Source organism: Caretta caretta, chromosome 4, assembly GCF_965140235.1.
Source record: "Caretta caretta isolate rCarCar2 chromosome 4, rCarCar1.hap1, whole genome shotgun sequence".
In the NCBI taxonomy this organism is placed as follows: Eukaryota; Metazoa; Chordata; order Testudines; family Cheloniidae; genus Caretta; species Caretta caretta.
Window position 1 is genome coordinate 89,720,477 of NC_134209.1, and position 20,758 is coordinate 89,741,234.

The 20,758-nt window shown below is 43.4% G+C and overlaps 1 protein-coding gene across 2 annotated transcripts in view; it reads left to right on the forward strand.

Annotated features, from left to right (window-relative positions):
• Positions 1-19,329: 19,329 nt before the first annotated feature.
• The window catches only part of WWC2 (WW and C2 domain containing 2), a 184,594-nt gene continuing 183,165 nt past the window's right edge, over positions 19,330-20,758 (forward strand). Inside the window, exon 1 of one of the 2 annotated variants that reach the window (XM_048847885.2) lies at positions 19,330-20,231. In XM_048847885.2, coding sequence (XP_048703842.2) covers positions 20,101-20,231 — 131 coding nt within the window. In that variant the 5' untranslated portion in view covers positions 19,330-20,100. The remainder of the gene's footprint in view (positions 20,232-20,758) is intronic. The other variant, XM_048847887.2, reaches the window with a different exon arrangement.

The window sequence follows — 20,758 nt, forward strand, 5'->3', positions numbered from 1 at the left end:
CAGTAATTAACTACTGGAACAATTTAACCAAGGTTGTGGTGGATTCTCCATCAATGGGAATCCTAAAATCATTTGGATGCTGTGATGGAGCGTCTACCCGACACAAAGCAGAGTAGGTTTAAGTTAGGTCAATTAATCTTATGCTGAACCGGAAGGAGAGCCAGGACTCAAAACTCAATGAAAGATGAAGTTCAGCAGGGAAGGAGCAGACTGGGCGGGTGTTCTGTGCTAGGCCGGAGGGCTCCGAAGGAACGAGGCCTACACGCAGCAAAGCAGCGAGTTATTGGCTTTATTGAAGGTAAGTGACACACCCGCAACGGGGACTCCAAGCGTTGCTGTCACGGAGGCGGGGAACCCAGCGCACCGGAGCTCTGCCTGGGACGGAGTCCGACAAAGGGGTGACCAGCGAGCCATAATAAGCCATACACGGAAGCAGCTCATGAATATATAATTAGCTGCTGTCCTAAGGGGGCTTTCCGCTACCTGGCAAAGGGCCCTGCAGGGCACCCGAAACCAGCCTGGAGCTGGTTATAGCTGGTTTTCCATGTCCTACAGTGACCCGTCGGCTCCGAGAAAGTGGACAACAGAAGGGGGTTTCAGGGGAAATAATCTGTGGTCGCTCTCTGAGAGACGGGAGGTTTGTTTGGGGCTCTGGAGTCTGGCAAGAAGTCAAAGAGGGGAAGTAGTCTACCATTATTTCCTGGGAGAGCACATTTGGGCTGGTAAGCTCAGAGGGGATGGACCAGAAGGTAGAGAAGAGAAGAAGGAAGGAGTCCAGGGGAATAGCTACAGGGTCTGGAAGCAAGAAGACCGTAGCTTCTGGACATAGGGTTCTGGTGCTGGAACCTGGATTAGTGGATGGGCCTGGATTCCCCTACCAGCTGCTGGGGAAGTGACACAGGAAGATTGTCTGGAATGGCATATGGACAGCTGATGTAGGGGACTTTGATACCCTGGAAAGGGAGGACTATACAGCCACCTGGCTGGAGGGCTGAGTCATGAAGCGGGAGCTCTGCGAGCCCTGGAGAGTGAGGGGGAACGAGGTGTGAGCAATCAGTGGAAGGTGGAGTATCAGACTTGAAAGGAGCGAAACCCTGGGTGCAGCCACAAGGAGGTGCCTGAAAGGTGATTGAACCCTGCTAGATGCTTTTCTAAAAGGTATGCTCTAGTTCAAACTGGAATTAACTCCTGTTATATGGGAGCTCAGACAAGATGATCACAATGGTCCTATGGTGGAGCAGAGGGGTGCCAGAGGGTTGTAACTTACTACACTTCCCCAAGAAGCAATACCATTGGTTTTTGGATGAGGAGCGAAGCAGCAAAATGTAAAGTCTGAAACCACCAAAAGTTTGGACTCAACTCAAGATTTCATGAGGTAAAAACTCTCTAAACGTCACAGAAGGCAAAGTAGAAAATATTTCTTCTAAAATGCTGGGAATAAGATCTTGTGGTGCAGATCCTGAAACCATGCTGGGCTTCATTTCCTTCTGCCTTGCATCACGTGTCGCCATTTACACTTGAGCAAGGTAAGTGTAAAACCCTCCCACTAGTGTAAATGAGTGGAAAATTCTGATTTGGTTACATTTTATACCACCTTTTGCATATTTGTACTTAATTTCTCCAGGTGCAAAGCAATGGAGAATATAACTCAGTAGCTGGATAGCATGCAACATCTGCATGCTTTGTTTTCTTATATATAAAATAGATATATAGTGGAATAAAATAAGAGCCACCAGTCTATAGCTAGTTAGGTTTCATGAGAGTAGTTAGAAAAGAAGCTGTAATTTTTTTTGTGAGATATAGGTAATGATCGGTTAACCTAGCCTCTTTCAGCAACTCTAACTTCCCACCTAGCTTCTTTCAAGAAAATCTTATTTTTAACCTATCTGCACAAATGATCAAAATTGTCCTGGGACTAGTAATAAAAGTAGATTGTCTCAGAGCCCAGCTGCCCTTAATCTCAGATATCAAGCATCTTGTGTGGGCATCTATCTGGATTACATTCCTTTGCTGCTAAAGAAAAGAAAAAGCTTTGCAGAGGCTAAGAAGATTTATCATACTTTGAGACTGACAACAATTGCCTTATAACCAGCTAGACTGCATTTGGAATGTGGAGGTCATACGTATGATTTTAAATCACCAGAAGAAGCTAGACCTGTCCCTGATGCACCCCCACCCAGTCACTCAAAAAAACCTGTCAAGTGAACCAGGAGAGACATCTGACTCATTAATGAGTATAATGATTGTCCATATGGACTAATTTTTGTCATCTTTTGGTATTGTCTGCTTTTGTATGTATGTTTATTATTTGGCATTCATTTTTTAAAATACAATGCTACAAGACATGGTAAATTTTCTGTCATGGATGATCTGGTATGTTGAATATAACTGTTCTGTGAATGGAGTTAAAAACAATAGATGAGAGATCTAGTTTTCCACTTTGATTTGAGGCCCTTGATTTTTATTTTGACTTGGAAAAGATATAGTTTAGTGAAAGTTGTACCAGTGTGGGTTTAATTTGCCAGAATGCTTCTTTAAGATGGAATTGCTAAGGGTTTTATTCCTCTGAGACACATTTGCTATTTTAAATTAACTTCTTTTTTACAAAATGCCTTTTACAATAGTTCTACATTCAGCTTGTTTCCCCTGGAAGTTCTAGAATTAATAGATTATGACAATTAATATACCTGATAGTGCTCCTCCACCTCCTTTGTAGGACCATTGTTTAATAGTTTTGAGAAGGAAGATTAGCAACGGTGACTTGCAGTAGACCTCCTATGTATTAAATGGCAGAGTACTCTGCTTTTTCTTTTGTAACTTGGAAGGTGATTGGACATATACTAGCTTTTGCCATTTGATACAGTAGGTCCTGTTCTGAAAATTCTCAGCTTTCTATTATTTGTATAACTTTCCCTTGCTTACTTCAAATTAAAAATGAATCAAATATTGACAGTATTTAAAAGATATACTAGAAAAAGTCTTAAAAGTTTTGTGGCCACCTGATCTTTTTATTGTTTGATCTTTCAAAAACCATAGGCTGCGCTCAGTTGCAAATCTCATAAACAATGACTCCAGTCAACATGCGTGCCTACAGCTTCTTCTTTTCTTCTCCCACAGTTTTTGTGTTTTCTGTTTAAAGTGAATTGTGAAGCAAAATAAAAAACAACAACCCTGTTTTATTCCATTCATGATCTAGGAAAATGATCTCAAAGTTATTTAATAATATATCTAATTATTTGTTATCAGGTCATTGCTTTAATCTCTTTGCTAGCAAAATCTTTGGAGCATGTAAATGGTGATGTCATATAAAACTGTAACCTGAGCAACAGCTCTCCCTCCCTGTAACTTAGTAGGGAAGGGATACTGATTCTTAGACTGTCTAATGATTGGGTCAATGAGACTGATTTCAATTTAACACCTTCCACTTTAGTCAGTTGCTGAAAGTAATTAATACTATGGGGTCTTTGCCTTCCCTAGAGGCACATCAAATGTCATCGATAGTCAGTGCTTTGTATATGGCATGTGAGACCAAAAAGCTGATCTCCATGCACAGATGAAGTGACTGACGTGATAAACAATTAGAAAAATTATCTTCTCTTCCGTGTTTGTATGTTATCTTGCAGTCATAGTCTTGAATGCATATAGTTCCATAGGCGCAGGAATTCTAGCTCTTGGGTTACCAAAGATGGTGGTTAGTCGCAATTGCCAGCAGTGCTTCGTGTATAAACAAAAGAGCTCAGATGCCCATACCACGGCTAAACTCTCCTTCACAGCAAGTGAAGAATTTATGTTCCATTGGCGTCAAACTTCAGTTTGTGTAGGACACAGCCCTTCTTTGGAGTCTGACTCTTGCGTTTTTTAGCACCTAACCCTATGGACTGTGTGACACTGTGTATAGAAAGAAAGATGAGCATGTGTACATTAAAGTATCACCACTATTGCATCACAACAGTTGCACAATTGTGGTAAATATTTGGCAAAGTATGCCTTGTAAGGTATCATTGGAAAAGTTATCAGCTGTTAAGTATTATTATCCTGTTTAAATCTGTGGATCATCATTGTATCTGAAGCTAAGAATATTTGCTATGTGTTTGCATCTCAAATGTGTTGTGTTCCTGGATAACACCCACAAGACAGATTTGCATTGAGGCTAGTCAGCCATGTGTTGATGGTCTATTAAGGAGAATAACTCTTCAGTGAGCCCCTCCTAGGGTAACCAGATGACAAGAACAAAATATCAGGACATATGGGGGGCAGCCACAGGCTCAACCCCCCCCGCACCCCACCAGGGCCAGCTCTAGGTTTTTTGCCGCCCCAAGCAAAAAAAAAAAAAAAAAAAGCCAGAGTGCTGCCGAAACAAAATATCGGGACAAATGGCGTCCCGACCGTACATCAGTCGGGACGTGGGACAAACAACCAAATATCGGGACAGTCCCGATTTTATCGGGACGTCTGGTCACCCTAGCCCCTCCTGAGGATGTCTCGGAAGGCACAAAGACAATGGATGTCCCATAGCTCAATGATGGCATGTAAGGACATGTGATCCAAGATTCCATGTTTGTGCCACTGGGCTGGGGATATAAAAATGGAGTCTTGTGACATTACTTCTTTTCCTCTTTCCTGCTCCACATCTCTGGATTATGATTTCTGACAAAAGGAGAGCTTTGAACAATGGACTGAGGACTCCAATGTTTGGGATGAACCAGAGAGACTTATTACAAACTGGCAGATTTAACATCACTGTTATTATCCTGACCTACAAACTCTGAAATCAGCTGTAATGTATATGATTCATTTTAACCTCTTAATAATGCTCTTCCTTTTTTATATTAGTAAACCTTTAGTTGACTAAAGGACTGGCTACTAGCATGGCTTTTGGGTAAGATCTGAAATATATATTGACATGGCGTGGGTGTTTGGTTCTTTGGAACTGGAAGAACCTAATATATGTGATTTCTGGTTTTAATAATCATTTATCACAAAGTCTAGTTTGTCTGGGTGGTTCATGAGGGCCTAGGGGAACTGTCTGTGGCTCCATAATAACTTGTACAGTATTTTGGAAGCACACATTTTTTACTGGTTTGATGCAATATAGGGTATATGCTCTATATTCTGACAGTCTGATCCGAGATTAGTGCTCTTAGCTGTGCCCCATACCAGACAGTGTGACAGACTATTATCAGTCATTAGTTCTGTAAGCAGATCTGGATCCAAATAAATCTTTGTCATGTCAGATATGATCAATTTCTTGGTTGGATTTTATCAAAAGCTTTCTGGTAAATGCCTTTAAATGGCTTTTTGTTTGCTTTGTATATTCCCATAAAGTTGCAATTACTGTATAGAATCTTTGACATAGTGTGCATGCTACTTAGTTATGCTAAAAAGGGAGTGAACTTCATTAGGCTTTGTGGATGTTGTCTTGATCACTGTGACCTTATGTTGCACTACACTTTTTTGGCAGAGAAAACCAAATGGTGGCTTTACTGAGGTTATACTTCCAAGTTTTCAGGTTAAAATTGTCCGCAACACATGTCTGCATGAAAACTATTTGAAGACCTACAGCATCTTTCAGCTGAGATTCTCCATCTACCAAGATTTCATCTGTATAACTGAAGACTTTGAGAATGAACTGAATGATTCCTCCAGAAGTGTCTTGAATTCCTCATCTCCTTTAGCTTTCCTTTCCTTCTAGTCTCCTGAGACTTTCCCCCATCCCAGGAAAACATTGTTCCCCTCCCCCCATCACCAAAAAAAGTGAATGTGAAGGATTTTATATATATATAAAAGGATTTTGTATCTATATACACACACACACACACCATGTTAAGGTTGTGTTTAAATATTTGGGAGGGGGGAAGGGAAAGGGTAATAACAATATATGGTAGGTATACCTATATATGTATACCTATATAAATCAAGACAATGTAATTATAATATGTTAATGTAATTAACCCAAAATATCAATACATATTTTCCTGGGAAAGATTTTAAAGTATTTATAATATTTATTCGCTTTACACACTTCAACTAACACACAATTTTACAGTGTTTCAGACCAATGTTGTAATACAGTGGTTCTCAAACTATGGTCCATGGATCACCCAGAGTTCATAGTACCAGCCCTTCCAGGTATTCACAGAATAAATGGTGTTGAGAGGAAAGGTGGTCCACAAGCTGCTTGTAAGGATGTCTTGCCCCTTTAAGGGCTAGAGGCGTGGGGCCAACTAACCCTAGTTACTAAGCAGGCACACCTAAGAGGGATCTGTGATTCCCCTATAAAAGAGCATCAGGGAGCTCCAAAGGGAGAGAAGGGAGGACAGAGCTCTCTAGGCAGGAAGGCCTGAGAGAGACTCGGAACAAACAAAAGGGATTATAAAGCTTTCCTGCCAGGGAGGCCTGTGAGAGACCCTGAGCAAGCCTGAAGCCTTACAGAAGAAAGAGTGGTTGCTGGAACCCAAAGACTTTGTGTTTGGGGACTTAAGTTTTGCCTGGGCTCTGAGATAAGAGCCTGTAAACTGTTGTTTATGTCCATTTCCAGAGGGCTCCATTAAAAAGAGACACACTAATGCAGAATACGGTGTTTGACTTCTCTTTGTGAGCTGTTAAAGTGAACTCATTGTTACTGAACTGAGAGGGAAACTGAGGCAGGGTGATGCCGTGCAGTGATGTCTGGCTGTGAGGGAGTGCTCAGGAGGCAGCTGGCCTGCTACAATGCTTCTCTTACAAAGTGGCTCATACAATGAAAAGCTGGAGTACCCCGTTGGAAAATATCAAGATGCAGATAATAGCAGCAGCTGAAATACTTTGTTGAGATTAGCTTGGAAAATACAGTGGCATTACCTAACAGAGGAATAATATAACTAACCTCTGGGGAGATCAATAAAGGAGTTTTGGTGTATGTGAGTTTCATGTCCATGCAAATTGCTGCTCTGGCTGGAATGACTTAGATGAGACCTGTCTGTGCAGGAGAACCACTTATGTGCTCAGCAATGACCTGTTCCTCTAAATTCTTCAGCAGCATATCAGTTTGTTTCCTCAGGTTAAAAGGGGATTATTCTGTGAGGTTCCACAGAAGCACCAATTCATCCTGATGGCACCAATACACCCTCATGCTAGTGAACCTGTGAGCTTTTATTTTTTCTCAGTGCTTGAAGTAGTAAGATGGAATTCTGGATAAGGGTATTCATTCACTGTTCATTCACAGTGTTTAGTATCTGAAGTATATCCAGCATCTTGGCAGATGGCATCTGAGTGAACTATAAAATGGTCCTCAGATCCGTGTTTTCTTTGTGTCTTTCAACTCTTCCCGTTGCTGGGGGAAAGGGGGCATTTTGGATTAACAGAAATAGATATGAATATCTACAGGAAAGAATCAATCTTTTGTAAATGTTGTTCATGATGTTCCCTGACAGAATCCCCCAGTAAATGCAATCTTTACCTCTTGTACTGTGTGTCCAGCTAGACCAAAAAGTGGAGAGGCACTGACTTGAAACATTCATCTGCTGACAATCTTTTGTTACACCTACGTTAATCAGAATGCACGGAAGCCAGTTTTCTGTAGGGTTTTCATTCTCTGCATACAATGGAAATATGTGGCAGTCTCAGATGAGTGGCATGTACTTTGGATGAGGATGGCTTTGTGATTGGTGCCATATATTGGTCCAGTAGCTACACATTTACAAATGTGAGAGGAGTCTGTTTCACTTAGTAACACTTCTGAGTTTTCACAATCTGCTTCAAAGATTTCATTCTGAAAACATTTATCTGACTACTTTGACTTTTGTAGTCTTTGCCTGGTTCTGAATCGTTTCTCCTGTAGCTTGCATGTTTCTAAGAAAACTCCAGTGTGTATGAACCATAATTAGCAGGTCATCCAATACAATTAATGTTTTTTCCCTCAGTGCCTTTCATCTAATGAACTCACAAATATGGAACTATAATTTGTGTCTTTATCTTTACCAAGAAACCCTCACAGGCATGAAAGAGTGCATGCAAGGGTTTTGTGTCTGTGGATTTAAGGCATCTTATAGGAGATGCTTGGCCATATGGAAATTATAATACTCCTACTCTGCATTTACCTGAGTCTCAAATACTCCATAAAAGCAACTTTTCATGCAATGCAATCTCTTCCTGGTGATAAGAATTTATCATGTATTCTGTGTACCTCTGAGCCAGCACAGTAAAATAACAGAACTGAGGCAATGTGGTCTAGAAGATTCAGCCCAGGGACTGAGAGGCCCCTATATTCTAATCTTTACTCCATTATTGTCTTGCTTTGAGGATTAAAGTTTGCACAGTGCTTTGAAAAGTGTGAGGCATTGTAAGTGCCATCTTTTGTCAACTATACTGGTCATAATTACCAAGAAATTATCAGTGCAATTCAACAACACTTTCCAGTTCTCTGCTAGTCCAGTGATATTGAATGTCTGTTACAAATGCGTCATTTCCAGTTTGGCATAGACTTGTGGGTGTTGGTGATTTTATTTTCAGTGCAGTTTTCACCACGGGGTGGCAGTATAATAGGAAGGGAAGTGCTTTATGGCTTGCCAGGATAGAAACTGTAAAGTAGTCTGAGTTGTTGCAAGGCAACTAACTGTACCTTCCTTTTCTGGGAGAAAGATGAGATTGTCTGTTGGCAAAGAAATGTTTTCTTCTATTAAATCTAAATGTGTCTTTGTACCTGTTTTGTGTTTCAGAATAGAATTCTTTAGCCTGTTAAAATAGGCTTCCATTACTCTTTTGTAATTTAAAGTTCTTTTTTTTTTTTAATGTGAATGTAGTTGGACTCCCCCCCCATCCCACCCCCATTTTGGTATTTTGAGGTGAGGTTATTTTATTTTCTCATTATATTTAGAAGCCATGTCCTTCCTCTTCCCTATTTCAAAGAACATTTTTATTGTTTTCATAAAACACTCATGATGGCCCTATCTAAACTAGAGAAAGTTGGCATGTTAACCACTCTGGTTCTCCTTATATGCTTGTAACTAAATGTCCACACACAAGTGCTTCCAGAACCGGAACAGGTGTTACAACCACTTTTTGTAGGCTAACCACTGTGATCCTTCACTGTGCCAGTCCTGGCATAACCTCAATGGTGCAAATAGTTCTTCCACTATCACTCCAGAGTGCACTGATCACTGCGCAGGTGGCTTATCTGTTTTCGTTTTATGTATTGCACTGCACAGGAGTCAAACTGAATCTGAACAAATACTGCTATCCACTAAGGCTTATAACACCGCTGGCTTTGGTGCTGGGAGTGAGAAACACAGAATGGGAATGCTATTAATGGTTCCTGCACAATTCAGGAATCCTAACTGTTTAAATCCCTTAACAATCCAGTGCATTAACCACACTTACAAAATGGCTCCACAACAAAATGTTTTCCTGAACGCTTTCACCACAACTCTCCACAAAGATTTTCTTACCCCAAGCAGTTGGACCTCTGGGATAGATTGCTTCCAAAGAACAATTGTTACTCTCTTTCATCTTTATTGTCTGCTGCTACAATTAAGCTAATTCAATATAAAAGAAAAAGCTGTTAGCATGGTTTCTCAGTGAAGTCAGCCCCTGGACTTTGGAATTCGGGTGCTCAATCTAAAATCACAAGCTGTTGGCTTTCAGGAAACATGAAAGCCTTGAGGGGTTTTTTTAAGGGGTCTTTTCGGTGGGAGATGTTGGTTAAGGTATAACTTTGAGGAAGGAAGATATTTGTTATTGGACTGCATTAATTAATGCTGCATAAGGTTGAGGCTGCTGCATTGTTTTTTATGGTGACTTGACTGATTATGGTCCTGATTTTTCTAAATACACCCCTGTTGGCATCACCCATTTCTCCATCACATATCCCAACTACTCATGTACAATCTAGACCGCCTCACCTCTCCAACAGTCACATTCACCCACTAATCTTCTTCTCTGGATCACTAACCCCCACCCATCAGACTTACTCACCTGCAATTGCAGCCTCTACTCCTCTATCCTTATTATATCAATCTCTCTCTTCCCCGTCATTGAATGAGACGGAGTGACATTTCCTTGTAAAACTTTTAACTATGCAAAACTGATCAAGACTCAGTGCATGATTTAGTGAATGTCAATAAAACTTACTGAAATCAGACTTGCTCAAGCATTTGCCTTGCCCTCTAGAAACCAGAGGTCTATTATTAATTATTACTACATGCGTTTGTAAACCTGAGAGCTAAAAGACTTGAAGTTCTCTGCTCCCTCCATAGGAGAAGGGGGGTAGGGAGTGGGGGGGAGGGTGGGGAGAAAAGCTAGCATTGAGCCTGCCAATCTGCATAAATTTATTCTTCAGTGCATTCCTGTACAGTGTTTTATGTCTTGAGTTTGTGTTCTGTTTTTTGGAATTGATATGAAAGAATATGGTGCATGTGATGATATTAATGCAAATAGGGAGAAATTATGAGAAGTATAAGTGGGTCACCCTGACTTGAGAAGTAGTGGGAGCCCAAATTCAACAAGGGAACTTGAGCGGTTTATCTAAGTATTCTACTCTGTGTTTCCTATTGAGAAATTCTGAATCCTGTATGGTACTGACTGTGGGACTAGACAGGGAAGTTTGGATTGTGGGTTTCACTAGAGTGGGACAGACAGTCTGAGGACAGCTGTCTCCTTGTTGTTCCCTGAGTCTAATTGGATTTGTGAGAGAAGCTGGGGCAGGAGAAAGGAAGGGATTGCTTTCTGAATAAGTTCTGGACCTCAACAAGCCATGCCACTGACTACTGGGTCATCCATAACCCTCATACACTAAATTTTTCTAATTGTATTTTATGTATATATGTGGAGATTATGGTTTTTCCTCTCAAAAAAGTGGTTTTGGTGGTTTCATATTCCCAAGGACTGCTTGGAAATATTTGTGAGTGGGGAAGCAACACTCACAAAGGTGATAGAGGGGGTTAAAATTTAAGTTCCTAAAGCCTGGGAGTGGATCAAGTTTGGCTTGATTGTCCCCTTTCCCCAATCTAAATCACTTAATTAATCTTAAAAGGGATCCCCCTGGCAGGATTGAAATCAGAACCTTACTACTGCTAATGGCACCTGGTGAGAGGTTACAGATTTATAAGGTATTAGTCAAGGATATTTGAGCATCCATAAGCCTGACGTGTAACAGAGCTGCTCATTGGGTAGAGACTTTCAAGGCTGGTGGTATTTTGAAAAATGGCTAGATAGCAAAGGAATCCTCAACAGATCTGCTCCCTGGATGTATGCAGTTATCTATACTGACTTCCGTGGGAAAAAAATTACATTTTTACTTTACTGCCATTAGCCCTGCAAAGCCAACTCAGCCAAGAGGACATGAGCTAGATTCTGTTCCTTTCTGCATCTCATCAACGGAATTGTTTACTCAGGTGCAATCCACTATGCCTGTAGACCCCCACATTGAAGGCAGTAGAGTTTTCACAAGTGTCACTGAGGGAATAAATTTAAGACAATGGGATTGCAGAGCTTTAATTTGGCTCCCAGAACTTTTATTACAGGTGGTGATGCACAAGAAGGAGAGAACCCTTTTTGACCCAGATCCCAGGTTCTGTTTGCAGTTAGAAAACACCTTATCTGTAAAATGAACACACTTGTTCTGGGAAATCAGAGGCCGTAAACATGGAACCCTACCATGCCATTTTTTTGGAGTTGCTTTTCAGAGTGCTTTTCAGACACAAGGCCTATATCTGTACATCCCTCATTTTTCTGTGTGTTTGATCCACTGCCCTCTGTTAGATGAAATGTCAAATTTATAGATACGTACACTAGTTCCCTCTTCCAGCTAAGCTGAGAGAGTTTTGCCTAAGTGGTTAGGGGCCTTGTAATGATGCAATACTGGATGGAATTAGACCTGCTCAAATATCTGTTGGGAGTGACAAACTGTCACTTTTGACAAACCAAGGGAACTGTAATAAGAGACATCCCCTCACTCTTCCCTGCTTAAGAGGATAAGTGAATGGAAACCCTCATTGTGTTCTCTATTGCTGGCCTTCTTCCATCTTGTGTTGGGCCAGGAGGTAGATAGAGGAGATAAGGAGCTTGTACTATTTGGTACCTCCACTGGGTATGAACTGAATATGGTGAAGTAATTCCCCTGAGCCATTAAACAGCAATACATCTACATGGTGTCCACAACTGTGCCCCTAGAAAAGGCAGACTTGGTGGACATGTAATACCAATGATTGGCCATTTAATGCCAAAAAGACTGCATGATGTGGTCATTTCCAAGGGAGCAGTAGCATCAAGGCTGCATGCTAGAGGAGCTTCTGCAGGCTGCCACCTTGGAGCCTAACGTGACTATGATCAAGCCCCTGGTTTGCAGAACAAACTACAACTCTGTATCTCATTATCTTTATCCACAGAAACATTTAGCAGTGTGAATCATGGATGTTGGCTGCCTTGAATGATTAATCAATTTGCAACAAGTGTTTCTGAGGTCTTTAGGGAAAGGTTTTATTCTTAAGATGCTGTTTACAACTCCATAGTTAAAAGTTGCAGGCAGTGTTTTATTGTAAGATTTCTTATCCCTTCCTTCCCCTTCCTCTTTCCCTGCCGCTAACTTTTTTAGTTGAAGTAGCTATTGGTCTAAATTTTTGTCAGTGATAAGTGTAAGAGAATAGTACATATGCCTCTGTTTTTCAGATGTATATGATCAAAACTACGTTTATGGCAAAGACAAAAAAAAATGCCTTTCACCATGACAAAAAACTTGTATCGGAAGACAAGCTTATTGTGTAAGCTTGAAAATTCACACATCTACACTTGAACGACAGCTCAGTTTTACTGGGACTCTGCCCCCCCAGGATATTCCATATCTATTTGTAGGACACCTGAAATGTTGCAATTTTTAATTTAATCAGCCAGAACACCTGAGCTTTTTATAATAAAGTATTTTTTGTAAAGGCATTCTGTAAATTCTGTAATAGTAGAACCAGCTCTATGTTTACCACAAGTAGTTGGTCCAGTGGAACTTCAATAGGAAGAACAGGATTTGGAGTGAAGAGAAAAGTAGACATGATCAAAGCTGTTCTCTTGTTCCAAGTAAATGTCAACACTTCAGTATTTCATGATAAATCCAACCAGAATACTACATTAGTTTTAAACAAATTCTCCATTCCAAGAAATACACATGAATCACTAAGTCAGAAGTTGGCAGTAGCAACACTAGCACCCTGTATTTTTTTTTTTAAATGCACTCCTTGCAACCCTAGAAAAGGTTTTTCGCAACCCAAGGAATTTTGCAACCCTAGAAAAGTTGCTATGCAAGCGTCCCAATTCTTGATATTTTTTTTTGTTGAAAATATGGTCCCTTTTAATTTGAATTCATTGTTGTGAATCTTGTGACTAACTCCCCCCCGCCCCTTCTTTTCACAATGTTGTATTTACATTTTTCAGAATTCTGCAGTGACTGTAATTCAGGGAAGCTGTTGTATAATATCCTTGTTGACTAGACAGATTTGTCATCAAGAACTTCAAGCATCCAAAATCTCAGACAACAAATATGTCATTTCAAACTAATTTATTGTGTGAAGTTTTAAAATCAAAGTTCTGTCAGGATATTTTAGGCTCAATTCTCTACTCCATTCACACCCTAGCCAAACACAGTGGAGTCGGAGGGGTTTGCAAGGAGACAGCTGTGACTCCCTGATCCAGAGCTACTTGGCTCTATCACAAGTTGGTTACTCCTGTGCAGCCCGAACTTACACCGCTAGTATAAGTTTCCTCAGGGACCTTACACCAGTGGCCGATTAGGTATAGTGGAGCTGTCCCTTATGCCAGGGGTGGGGTCAGATACATATCTTACCTGTAAAGATGGTAGGTACAAAACTTTCAGATAGCAATGTTTTTTTCAAGTTGGTGTAAAACAAAGTCTTTTCCAGCTCCCTGAGGTACAATACCAAGTAGAGGGAAACAGTAGCTCAACTCATGTTGGTATTAACATTGACAGGTTTCAGAGTAACAGCCGTGTTAGTCTGTATTCGCAAAAAGAAAAGGAGTACTTGTGGCACCTTAGAGACTAACCAATTTATTTGAGCATGAGCTTTCGTGAGCTACAGCTCACTTCATCATTTACATTGTAGTAATGCCCAGTCTTCTCAACCAAGTCATAGCCCCAATGTGCTAGGCATGGTACAAAGACAGTGTCAGATCCTCTGCCGGTATAAATTAGCACAGGTCCACTGAAATCAACAGAGCTACTTTGACTTACACCAGCTCAGTGTAGCATTACATGGTCACAGGATATTAAGAGTTTGCTCTTCTGTTTTTTTTGACAATCTCTTCACATGCACACTTATGTGTCTCTAAGGCTATGTCTACACTGCAATTAAACACCCCTGGTTGGTCCATACCAGTTGGCTTAGGCTAAGAGGCTGTTTAATTGAGGTGTAGACATTCTGGCTTCAGTCAGCCTGAATGTCTACAACACAATTAAACAGCCCCTCAGCCTGAGCCCTGTGAGCTGGCACGGGTCACCCGTGGTGTTTAATTACAGTGTAGACATTCTAATTTTTTTGAACTATGCTGTGTTGCACAATTAAGCTGAACAATCTTCTGTACTGACATTATCAGTTGAAATGTAGGTATAGTTGCAAAATTGATTTGTAGTTTTTGGTTTTAAGGTCAGAAGGGACCTTAGTAATCATCTAGTCTGACACAGGCCAATAGACTGGAGAGAGCTGGATTTCTACCAATCTAGTTAACAAAGAGCAAAAGCAAAAGCAAAACTTGATTGAGTAGTTGGGACCCTGTTGCCTACTGTTCTAATATTCCTTTAAAAACCTCCAATTCTTATTGATAAACGGGCCCAATTTCTCATGTACACTAATGTCCCTTTAAACTGCTCTGGCCCCTAAGTTCTCACCTGAAGTGCTTTGCTGGATTGGGCTCTAATATTTTTATTTATGAATAAGGTGTAGTAGTCAAACAATGGGAAGAAAGAAAAACAAGGCCTCTTGCTATTCATGAGTGTTTGTGTATGTAAGTATACAAAAGATCAGGCTGTTATGGATTTGTCTTGATATACATATTCCCCCATAGTAGAGAATCCTACCAAAGAGAATTTGCTTGAGCAAAGAAGGGAAGTTTGAATATTTCTACAGTCGGTTTAACCAAAAGTGTATATATAAGCTTCCAAGCATGGATCTTGTATGAATAAAGCAAAGGCTTTGACCCAAAAATGTTAGCTGTTGGGTACCGTAGCACTGCACTTAATATATTGTTTGAGGGGGTCAAAATTAACTATGGAGGAAGTGCTGAAGTAAATGAGGTTTGTTTTGGCTCAGTACTGTAGATTTTCTGTATCACATGCCTGCCTTTGCTGGGACTCTTTAGACTAGAACAGTGCTGCCCAACCTTATTACACAGGAGGGCCACATAAACCTAAGCACAACCTCGTGTAGGCCAAACAGATTCTATACACATTAATAAGATTTAAAGTCACCTCTATTGATTTTATATTTTAAGTTCAGCTTGTTTTGTATGTATTTAGATGGGTTGTTTCTATGTACAGTATTGTCTGTTTACATCATTTTAATTTACACAAGTGTGTAAACACAATGACAAAATGCTAATGAATTGGCCATTAGTATATTGTATTGAAGTAGGCAGTGGGCCTTATGAAATGTCCAGGCGTGCCCACGGCCCACCAGAGCAAGAAACTATAATAATTGCAGAACAGGCCTGCTTTTTAGCATAGTTAAAGACCATATCTTCTTCTATACTAAGTTCCACACTGATGCCAAAAATAAATAGTGGGCAGCTACTTTCAGAAGACAAGAATCTTCTCTCTAGATTTTTTTCAATGGACGTAGCCCTAGATCTTTTATTAAAGGAAAGAACATTTTTAAAAGTGAAAATGAAAACCAGTTTGTCCTTTCCCATACATGTCACATGCATTTGGTCACTGTGGAGACCATATAACACTACAATATAATAAAACTAGAGGTGATTGAGAGGCCCAAATTACAATAGACAGTAGAAATATTCAGCAATATCACTAGAAAACAGGACTCAATTTTATAAACAGACCAGCTCACTTCAATGTAATAGTTTAAATGAAAAACAAAATATGTCTGTTGCTTGGATAGACTCTAGTCCTGCAGCAGACAGTGAGTGGGCAGATTACTGAATCTATGCAGGAGCCCCACTGAAGGCAGGTTCTGTGCAGGTGCAGAAGTCTCCCTGCTTGACATCAATTGCAGAGTCGGGGCCTTATATTAATCTCTTATTTCACTGTTACCTTATTATGGTGGATGTGGACACACAACTTCAAGAGACTAATGTAGCTTCTTTTAGGCATATTCTTGGGAGCAAAGATAGCAGTTTGCTGGGATATGAAAAGAAGACTAACAGTGAAAAAATGGACTAGGCCTAACTGTAAATAGGGCTTTGTTTCTCTCTTTCTGACATCCTGCCTAGTGCTGGCCAAATTATAGCCCTTTCTTTCGGGGGCGGGGGAGGGGGTGTGGGAGGAATGAGAGACCGACTCTCAACTAACTTGACAGTTTGAATGTACAATTATGGAGCATGAAGGTAAAAAACCCCTCTAACCTCATAATGCACAATGTGACAGGAAAGTGGATTTCAACCAGGGTACTCATACCCTTAGGTACGCAGAGGTCTTCCAGGGCGTACATCAACTCATACTGGATCAGACCAAAGGTCCATCTAGCCTAGTATCCTGTCTTCCGACAGTGGCCAATTTCAGGTGCCCTAGAGCAGGGATGGGCAAACTTTTTGGGCCGAGGGCCACATCTGGGTGAGGAAATTGTATGCAGGGCTGGGGCAGGGGATTGGGGTGCGGGAGGGAGTGTGGGGTGTGGGAGGGGGTGCGGGGTGCAGGAACGGGCTCAGGGCAAGGGATTGGGGCAGAGGAGGGGTGTGGGGTGCATGAGGGGGCTCAGGGAAGGGGGTTGGGGTGCAGAGTGCAGGAGGGGGCTCAGGGCAGGGGGGCAGGAAGGGTGCAGAGTGCAACGGGGGGCTCAGGGCAGGGAGTTGGGGTGCAGGAGAGGTGCAGGGTGAGGCAGGAGGCTCAAGGAAGGGAGTTGGGGTGCAGGAAGGGTGCGGCAGGGGGTGGGGTGCAGGAGGGGTTTGGGCTCTGGCCTGGCGCTGCTTACCTAAAGTGGCTCCAGGGTGGCAGCGGTGCACACCTGAGCCAGGGCAGGCTCCCTGCATGCCTGCCATGGCCCCACGTCATGCTGCTCCGGGAAGCGGCTGGCACCATGTCCCTCCCTGCGGGAGGGGTAGGCACAGGTCTCCGTGCGTGGCCCTTGCCGCGCTTCCAGGTTCCCCGTTCCTGGCCAATGGGAATTGCGGGGGGCGGTGCCTGGAGGCAAGGGCAACGCACGGAGCCCTCTGCCTCCGCCCCCGGGGCTTGAGGGATGTGGTGCCGGCCGCTTCTGAGAGTGGCACGGGGCCTGCGGCACCACGGGGGGCAATCCCACAGGCTGGCTCCAAAGCCTTGATGGGCCGGATCCAGCCCATGGGCCATAGTTTACCCACCCCTGCCCTAGAGGGAATGAACGGAAGAGGTAATCATCAAGTGATCCATCCTCTGTCACCCATTCCCAGCTTCTGGCAAACAGAGGCTAGGGACATCATACCTGCCCATTCTGGCTAATAGCCATTGATGGACCTATCCTCCATGAACTATCGTTCTTTTCTTAACCTTGTTGTAGTCTTGGCCTTCACAACATCCTCTGGCAAGGAGTTCCACAGGTTGACTGCATTTTGTGAAAAAATACTTCCTTTTGTTTAAAACCTGCTGCCTATTCATTTCATTTGGTAACCCCTAGTTCTTGTGTTATGAGAAGGAGCAAATAACACTTCCCTATTTACTTTCTCCACACCAGTCATGATTTTATAGACCTCTATCATATCCCCCCTTAGTTATCTCTTTTCCAAATAAAAAGTCCCAGTCTTATTAATCTCTCCTCATATGCAAGCCGTTCCATACTCCTAATACTTTTTATTGAACCTTTTCCAATTCTAATATATCTTTTGTAGGCTAGGGCGTACCATGGATTTATATAGAGGCAATATGATATTTTCTGGTTTATTATCTATCCCTTTCTTAAAGATTCCCAACATGCTGTTCACTTTTTTGATTGCCACTGCACATTGAGTGAATGTTTTCAGAGAACTACCCACAATGACTGACTCCAAGGTCTCTTTCTTGAGTGGTAACAGCTAATTTAGACCCCATCATTTTATATGTATAGTTGGGACTGTTTTCCAATGTGCATTACTTTGAATTTATCAACATTGAATTTCTATATACTCTATATACTATACACTGAAATGTAAGTACAATATTTATATTCCAATTGATTTATTTTATAATCCTATGCTAAAAATTAGAATGTAAGTAATATTTCAGTAATAGTGTGCCGTGACACTTTTGTATTTTGATGTCTGATTTTGTAAGCAAGTGGTTTTTAAGGGAGGTGAAACTTGGGGGTACGTGAGACAAATCAGACTCCTGAAAGGGGTGCAGTAGCCTGGAAAGATTGAGAGCCTCTGGATAAGATGTTCCAAGTGCCAGAGCAGGACAAAAAGTGGGGGAAACTGAGACAATCGTTGCAGCAGTGCCCCAGGCAGCCAGGAGGGGGCGTATTGGGGCAGCAACTTTACCACACATTTATTATAAAATAGAAGAAATTGGTGATATTGATTTTAGCAGTGAATGTCTGATACTGTGTTTATAATTTCATACAATCCCGCACCAACCACCTTAAAATTTTTAGGTTGCAAAGCTAAACGCTCAAAAGTCAGGAAACTCCTGGATTCAGGTTGTCTCTGCATCGTCACATGCGGTTTCTTCCACACAGCCCCTGGCCTTATTCAGAGTATAGGCTTGATGATTAAGAGATATCGGGGTTGCAGTGTTGCCCAGTTTTGTGATATCTGAGAATGTATTTACATCCCCAGCTACTGGAGACGATTCACTCGGAGAGCATCTCAGCTTACTGGTGTGTTTAAATGAAAGTTCCTGGCCGTTATGGCTGTGGAGGAAAGCTCGAAAACAAAAGCTGAGTGCAACCTCAAGGTTCAGCAACCTGCAGCCAAATAAAGGGAACCCAATATTTAAAAACAAAATAAAAACGATCTGTTTTAAGAGTCATATCTCAGGATTTCGAGGGGCCTGGGGCACGACTTTCTGACCGCTTGAGGTTGGCAACAGCGGGTTGCGGGTCACTAAGGACGGAGGCTGTTGCCTGCGGCGGGCCCTGAGGCGCAAAGACTAGCGGCAGCCCCGTACGGTGCATGCTAGGCACGCCCCCTCCGTCCCCGGGGCCAGCGCCGAGAGCGCGGGAAGGGCACAGTCCTTCCACCAGCCCCGGGGTGAGGGAGGATTCTCCGCTGGCCGCTTCCACCCGCGACGCAGCTCAGCCCGGGCCCACTTAGCTTAGGGGCGCCCAAAGGAGGGCTGGGGGTCAGGGCTACGTGCCGGCTCTCCGGAGGGGGGGCGCGCAGTGACCCTTCCACGCTTCCCCGTGTGCTGCTCAGTTGGGAAGCAGCGCCGGGGCAGGGAAGCCCTTCCAGCTCCTGCCTCCCGCTCTCCTTCCCCTTTTCTGCAGCCCTCTCCTTCTTCTCGCCCGCTGCTGCGGGCCCCACCGCGCCGATCGCCCCTTCCCGCTCTCGGCGGGGTCTGTCAGGCCCGGGTCGCCCCCCCCTCCCGCGCGCTTGCCGTGGGCAGCGGCGGCGGCGGCGGCAGCGGCAGGGTTAAGGCTGAGGAATGCGGCGGCGGCGGCGGCGAGGAATGTGCATGCAGATGAGATGGATGTTAATCTCATGCTAATGAGCGGCGGCGGCGACTGCTGCCCGGGGCTGAGCCGGGCTCCCCCGTTCCGAACCCAGACAGCGGCGGGGCTCAGCCCGGGACCCTGCCCTGGTGCTGCTGGAGCAGGCGGCGGCAGCCTAGACATGGTGGATTGAACCGGAGGAGGGTTTCCTGAGCGATTGCACGAGACTCTCTACTCCCCCCCGCCCCAGGCCCGGCTCCGGACCCCCCCGCAGTCCCCCGGCTCTACTGGGGGCTTTTCCCGCTTCCCTTCTTTCTTCCTGGCCCTATGGAGCAGCTATCCCCGGCGCCCGACCATGCCTAGGAAAGAGGGGAATGGGCAGCTCCCCTTACCCGATGGCTGGGAGGAGGCGAGGGATTACGACGGTAAAGTCTTCTACATTGACCACAACACCAAGCAGACCAGCTGGATCGACCCCCGGGACAGGTGGGCGCGGACGGAGGGAGGGGAGGACCGCGGGGGATGGGGGCAAGGGCAGGCGTGGGGGAGACCCGGCAGCCGCAGTGTGAACCCGGCTGAGAAGCGGCAGCCGGAGCCCCTCCTGGGGGGAGGCAGGAGGGTCCCTTCCCGTTATATAATGGGAGAGACAAAGAGGGGGGCAGCCCCGTGGCAGGGGATGAGGGTGGGGATGTGCTGGGACTGGGGGGAGTCTTGCTCTCGCTCAGATGGGAAGCGGACTGAAGAGGAGTGGGGAAGGGAGAGCGCCTTGGAAACTGAGGCAACCCCCCCACAAACAAACGCTGGAAAGGGGGTGGGGTGGAGGGCGTGTGCCTGTTTATCAAGGGAATCAGCCTGATCCTGTTGGCAGTTCAGTATTTATTGTGTCTCTATTTTGTGATTTTTTTTTTGTGACCCCCACCCTTAATCTTATTAAAAACTAGCTTTCATGCTCTTTATGGTTAATCTATGCAGCCTTTGTGTGTTTATATAGTTGTAGTCTTATGAAATCTTTC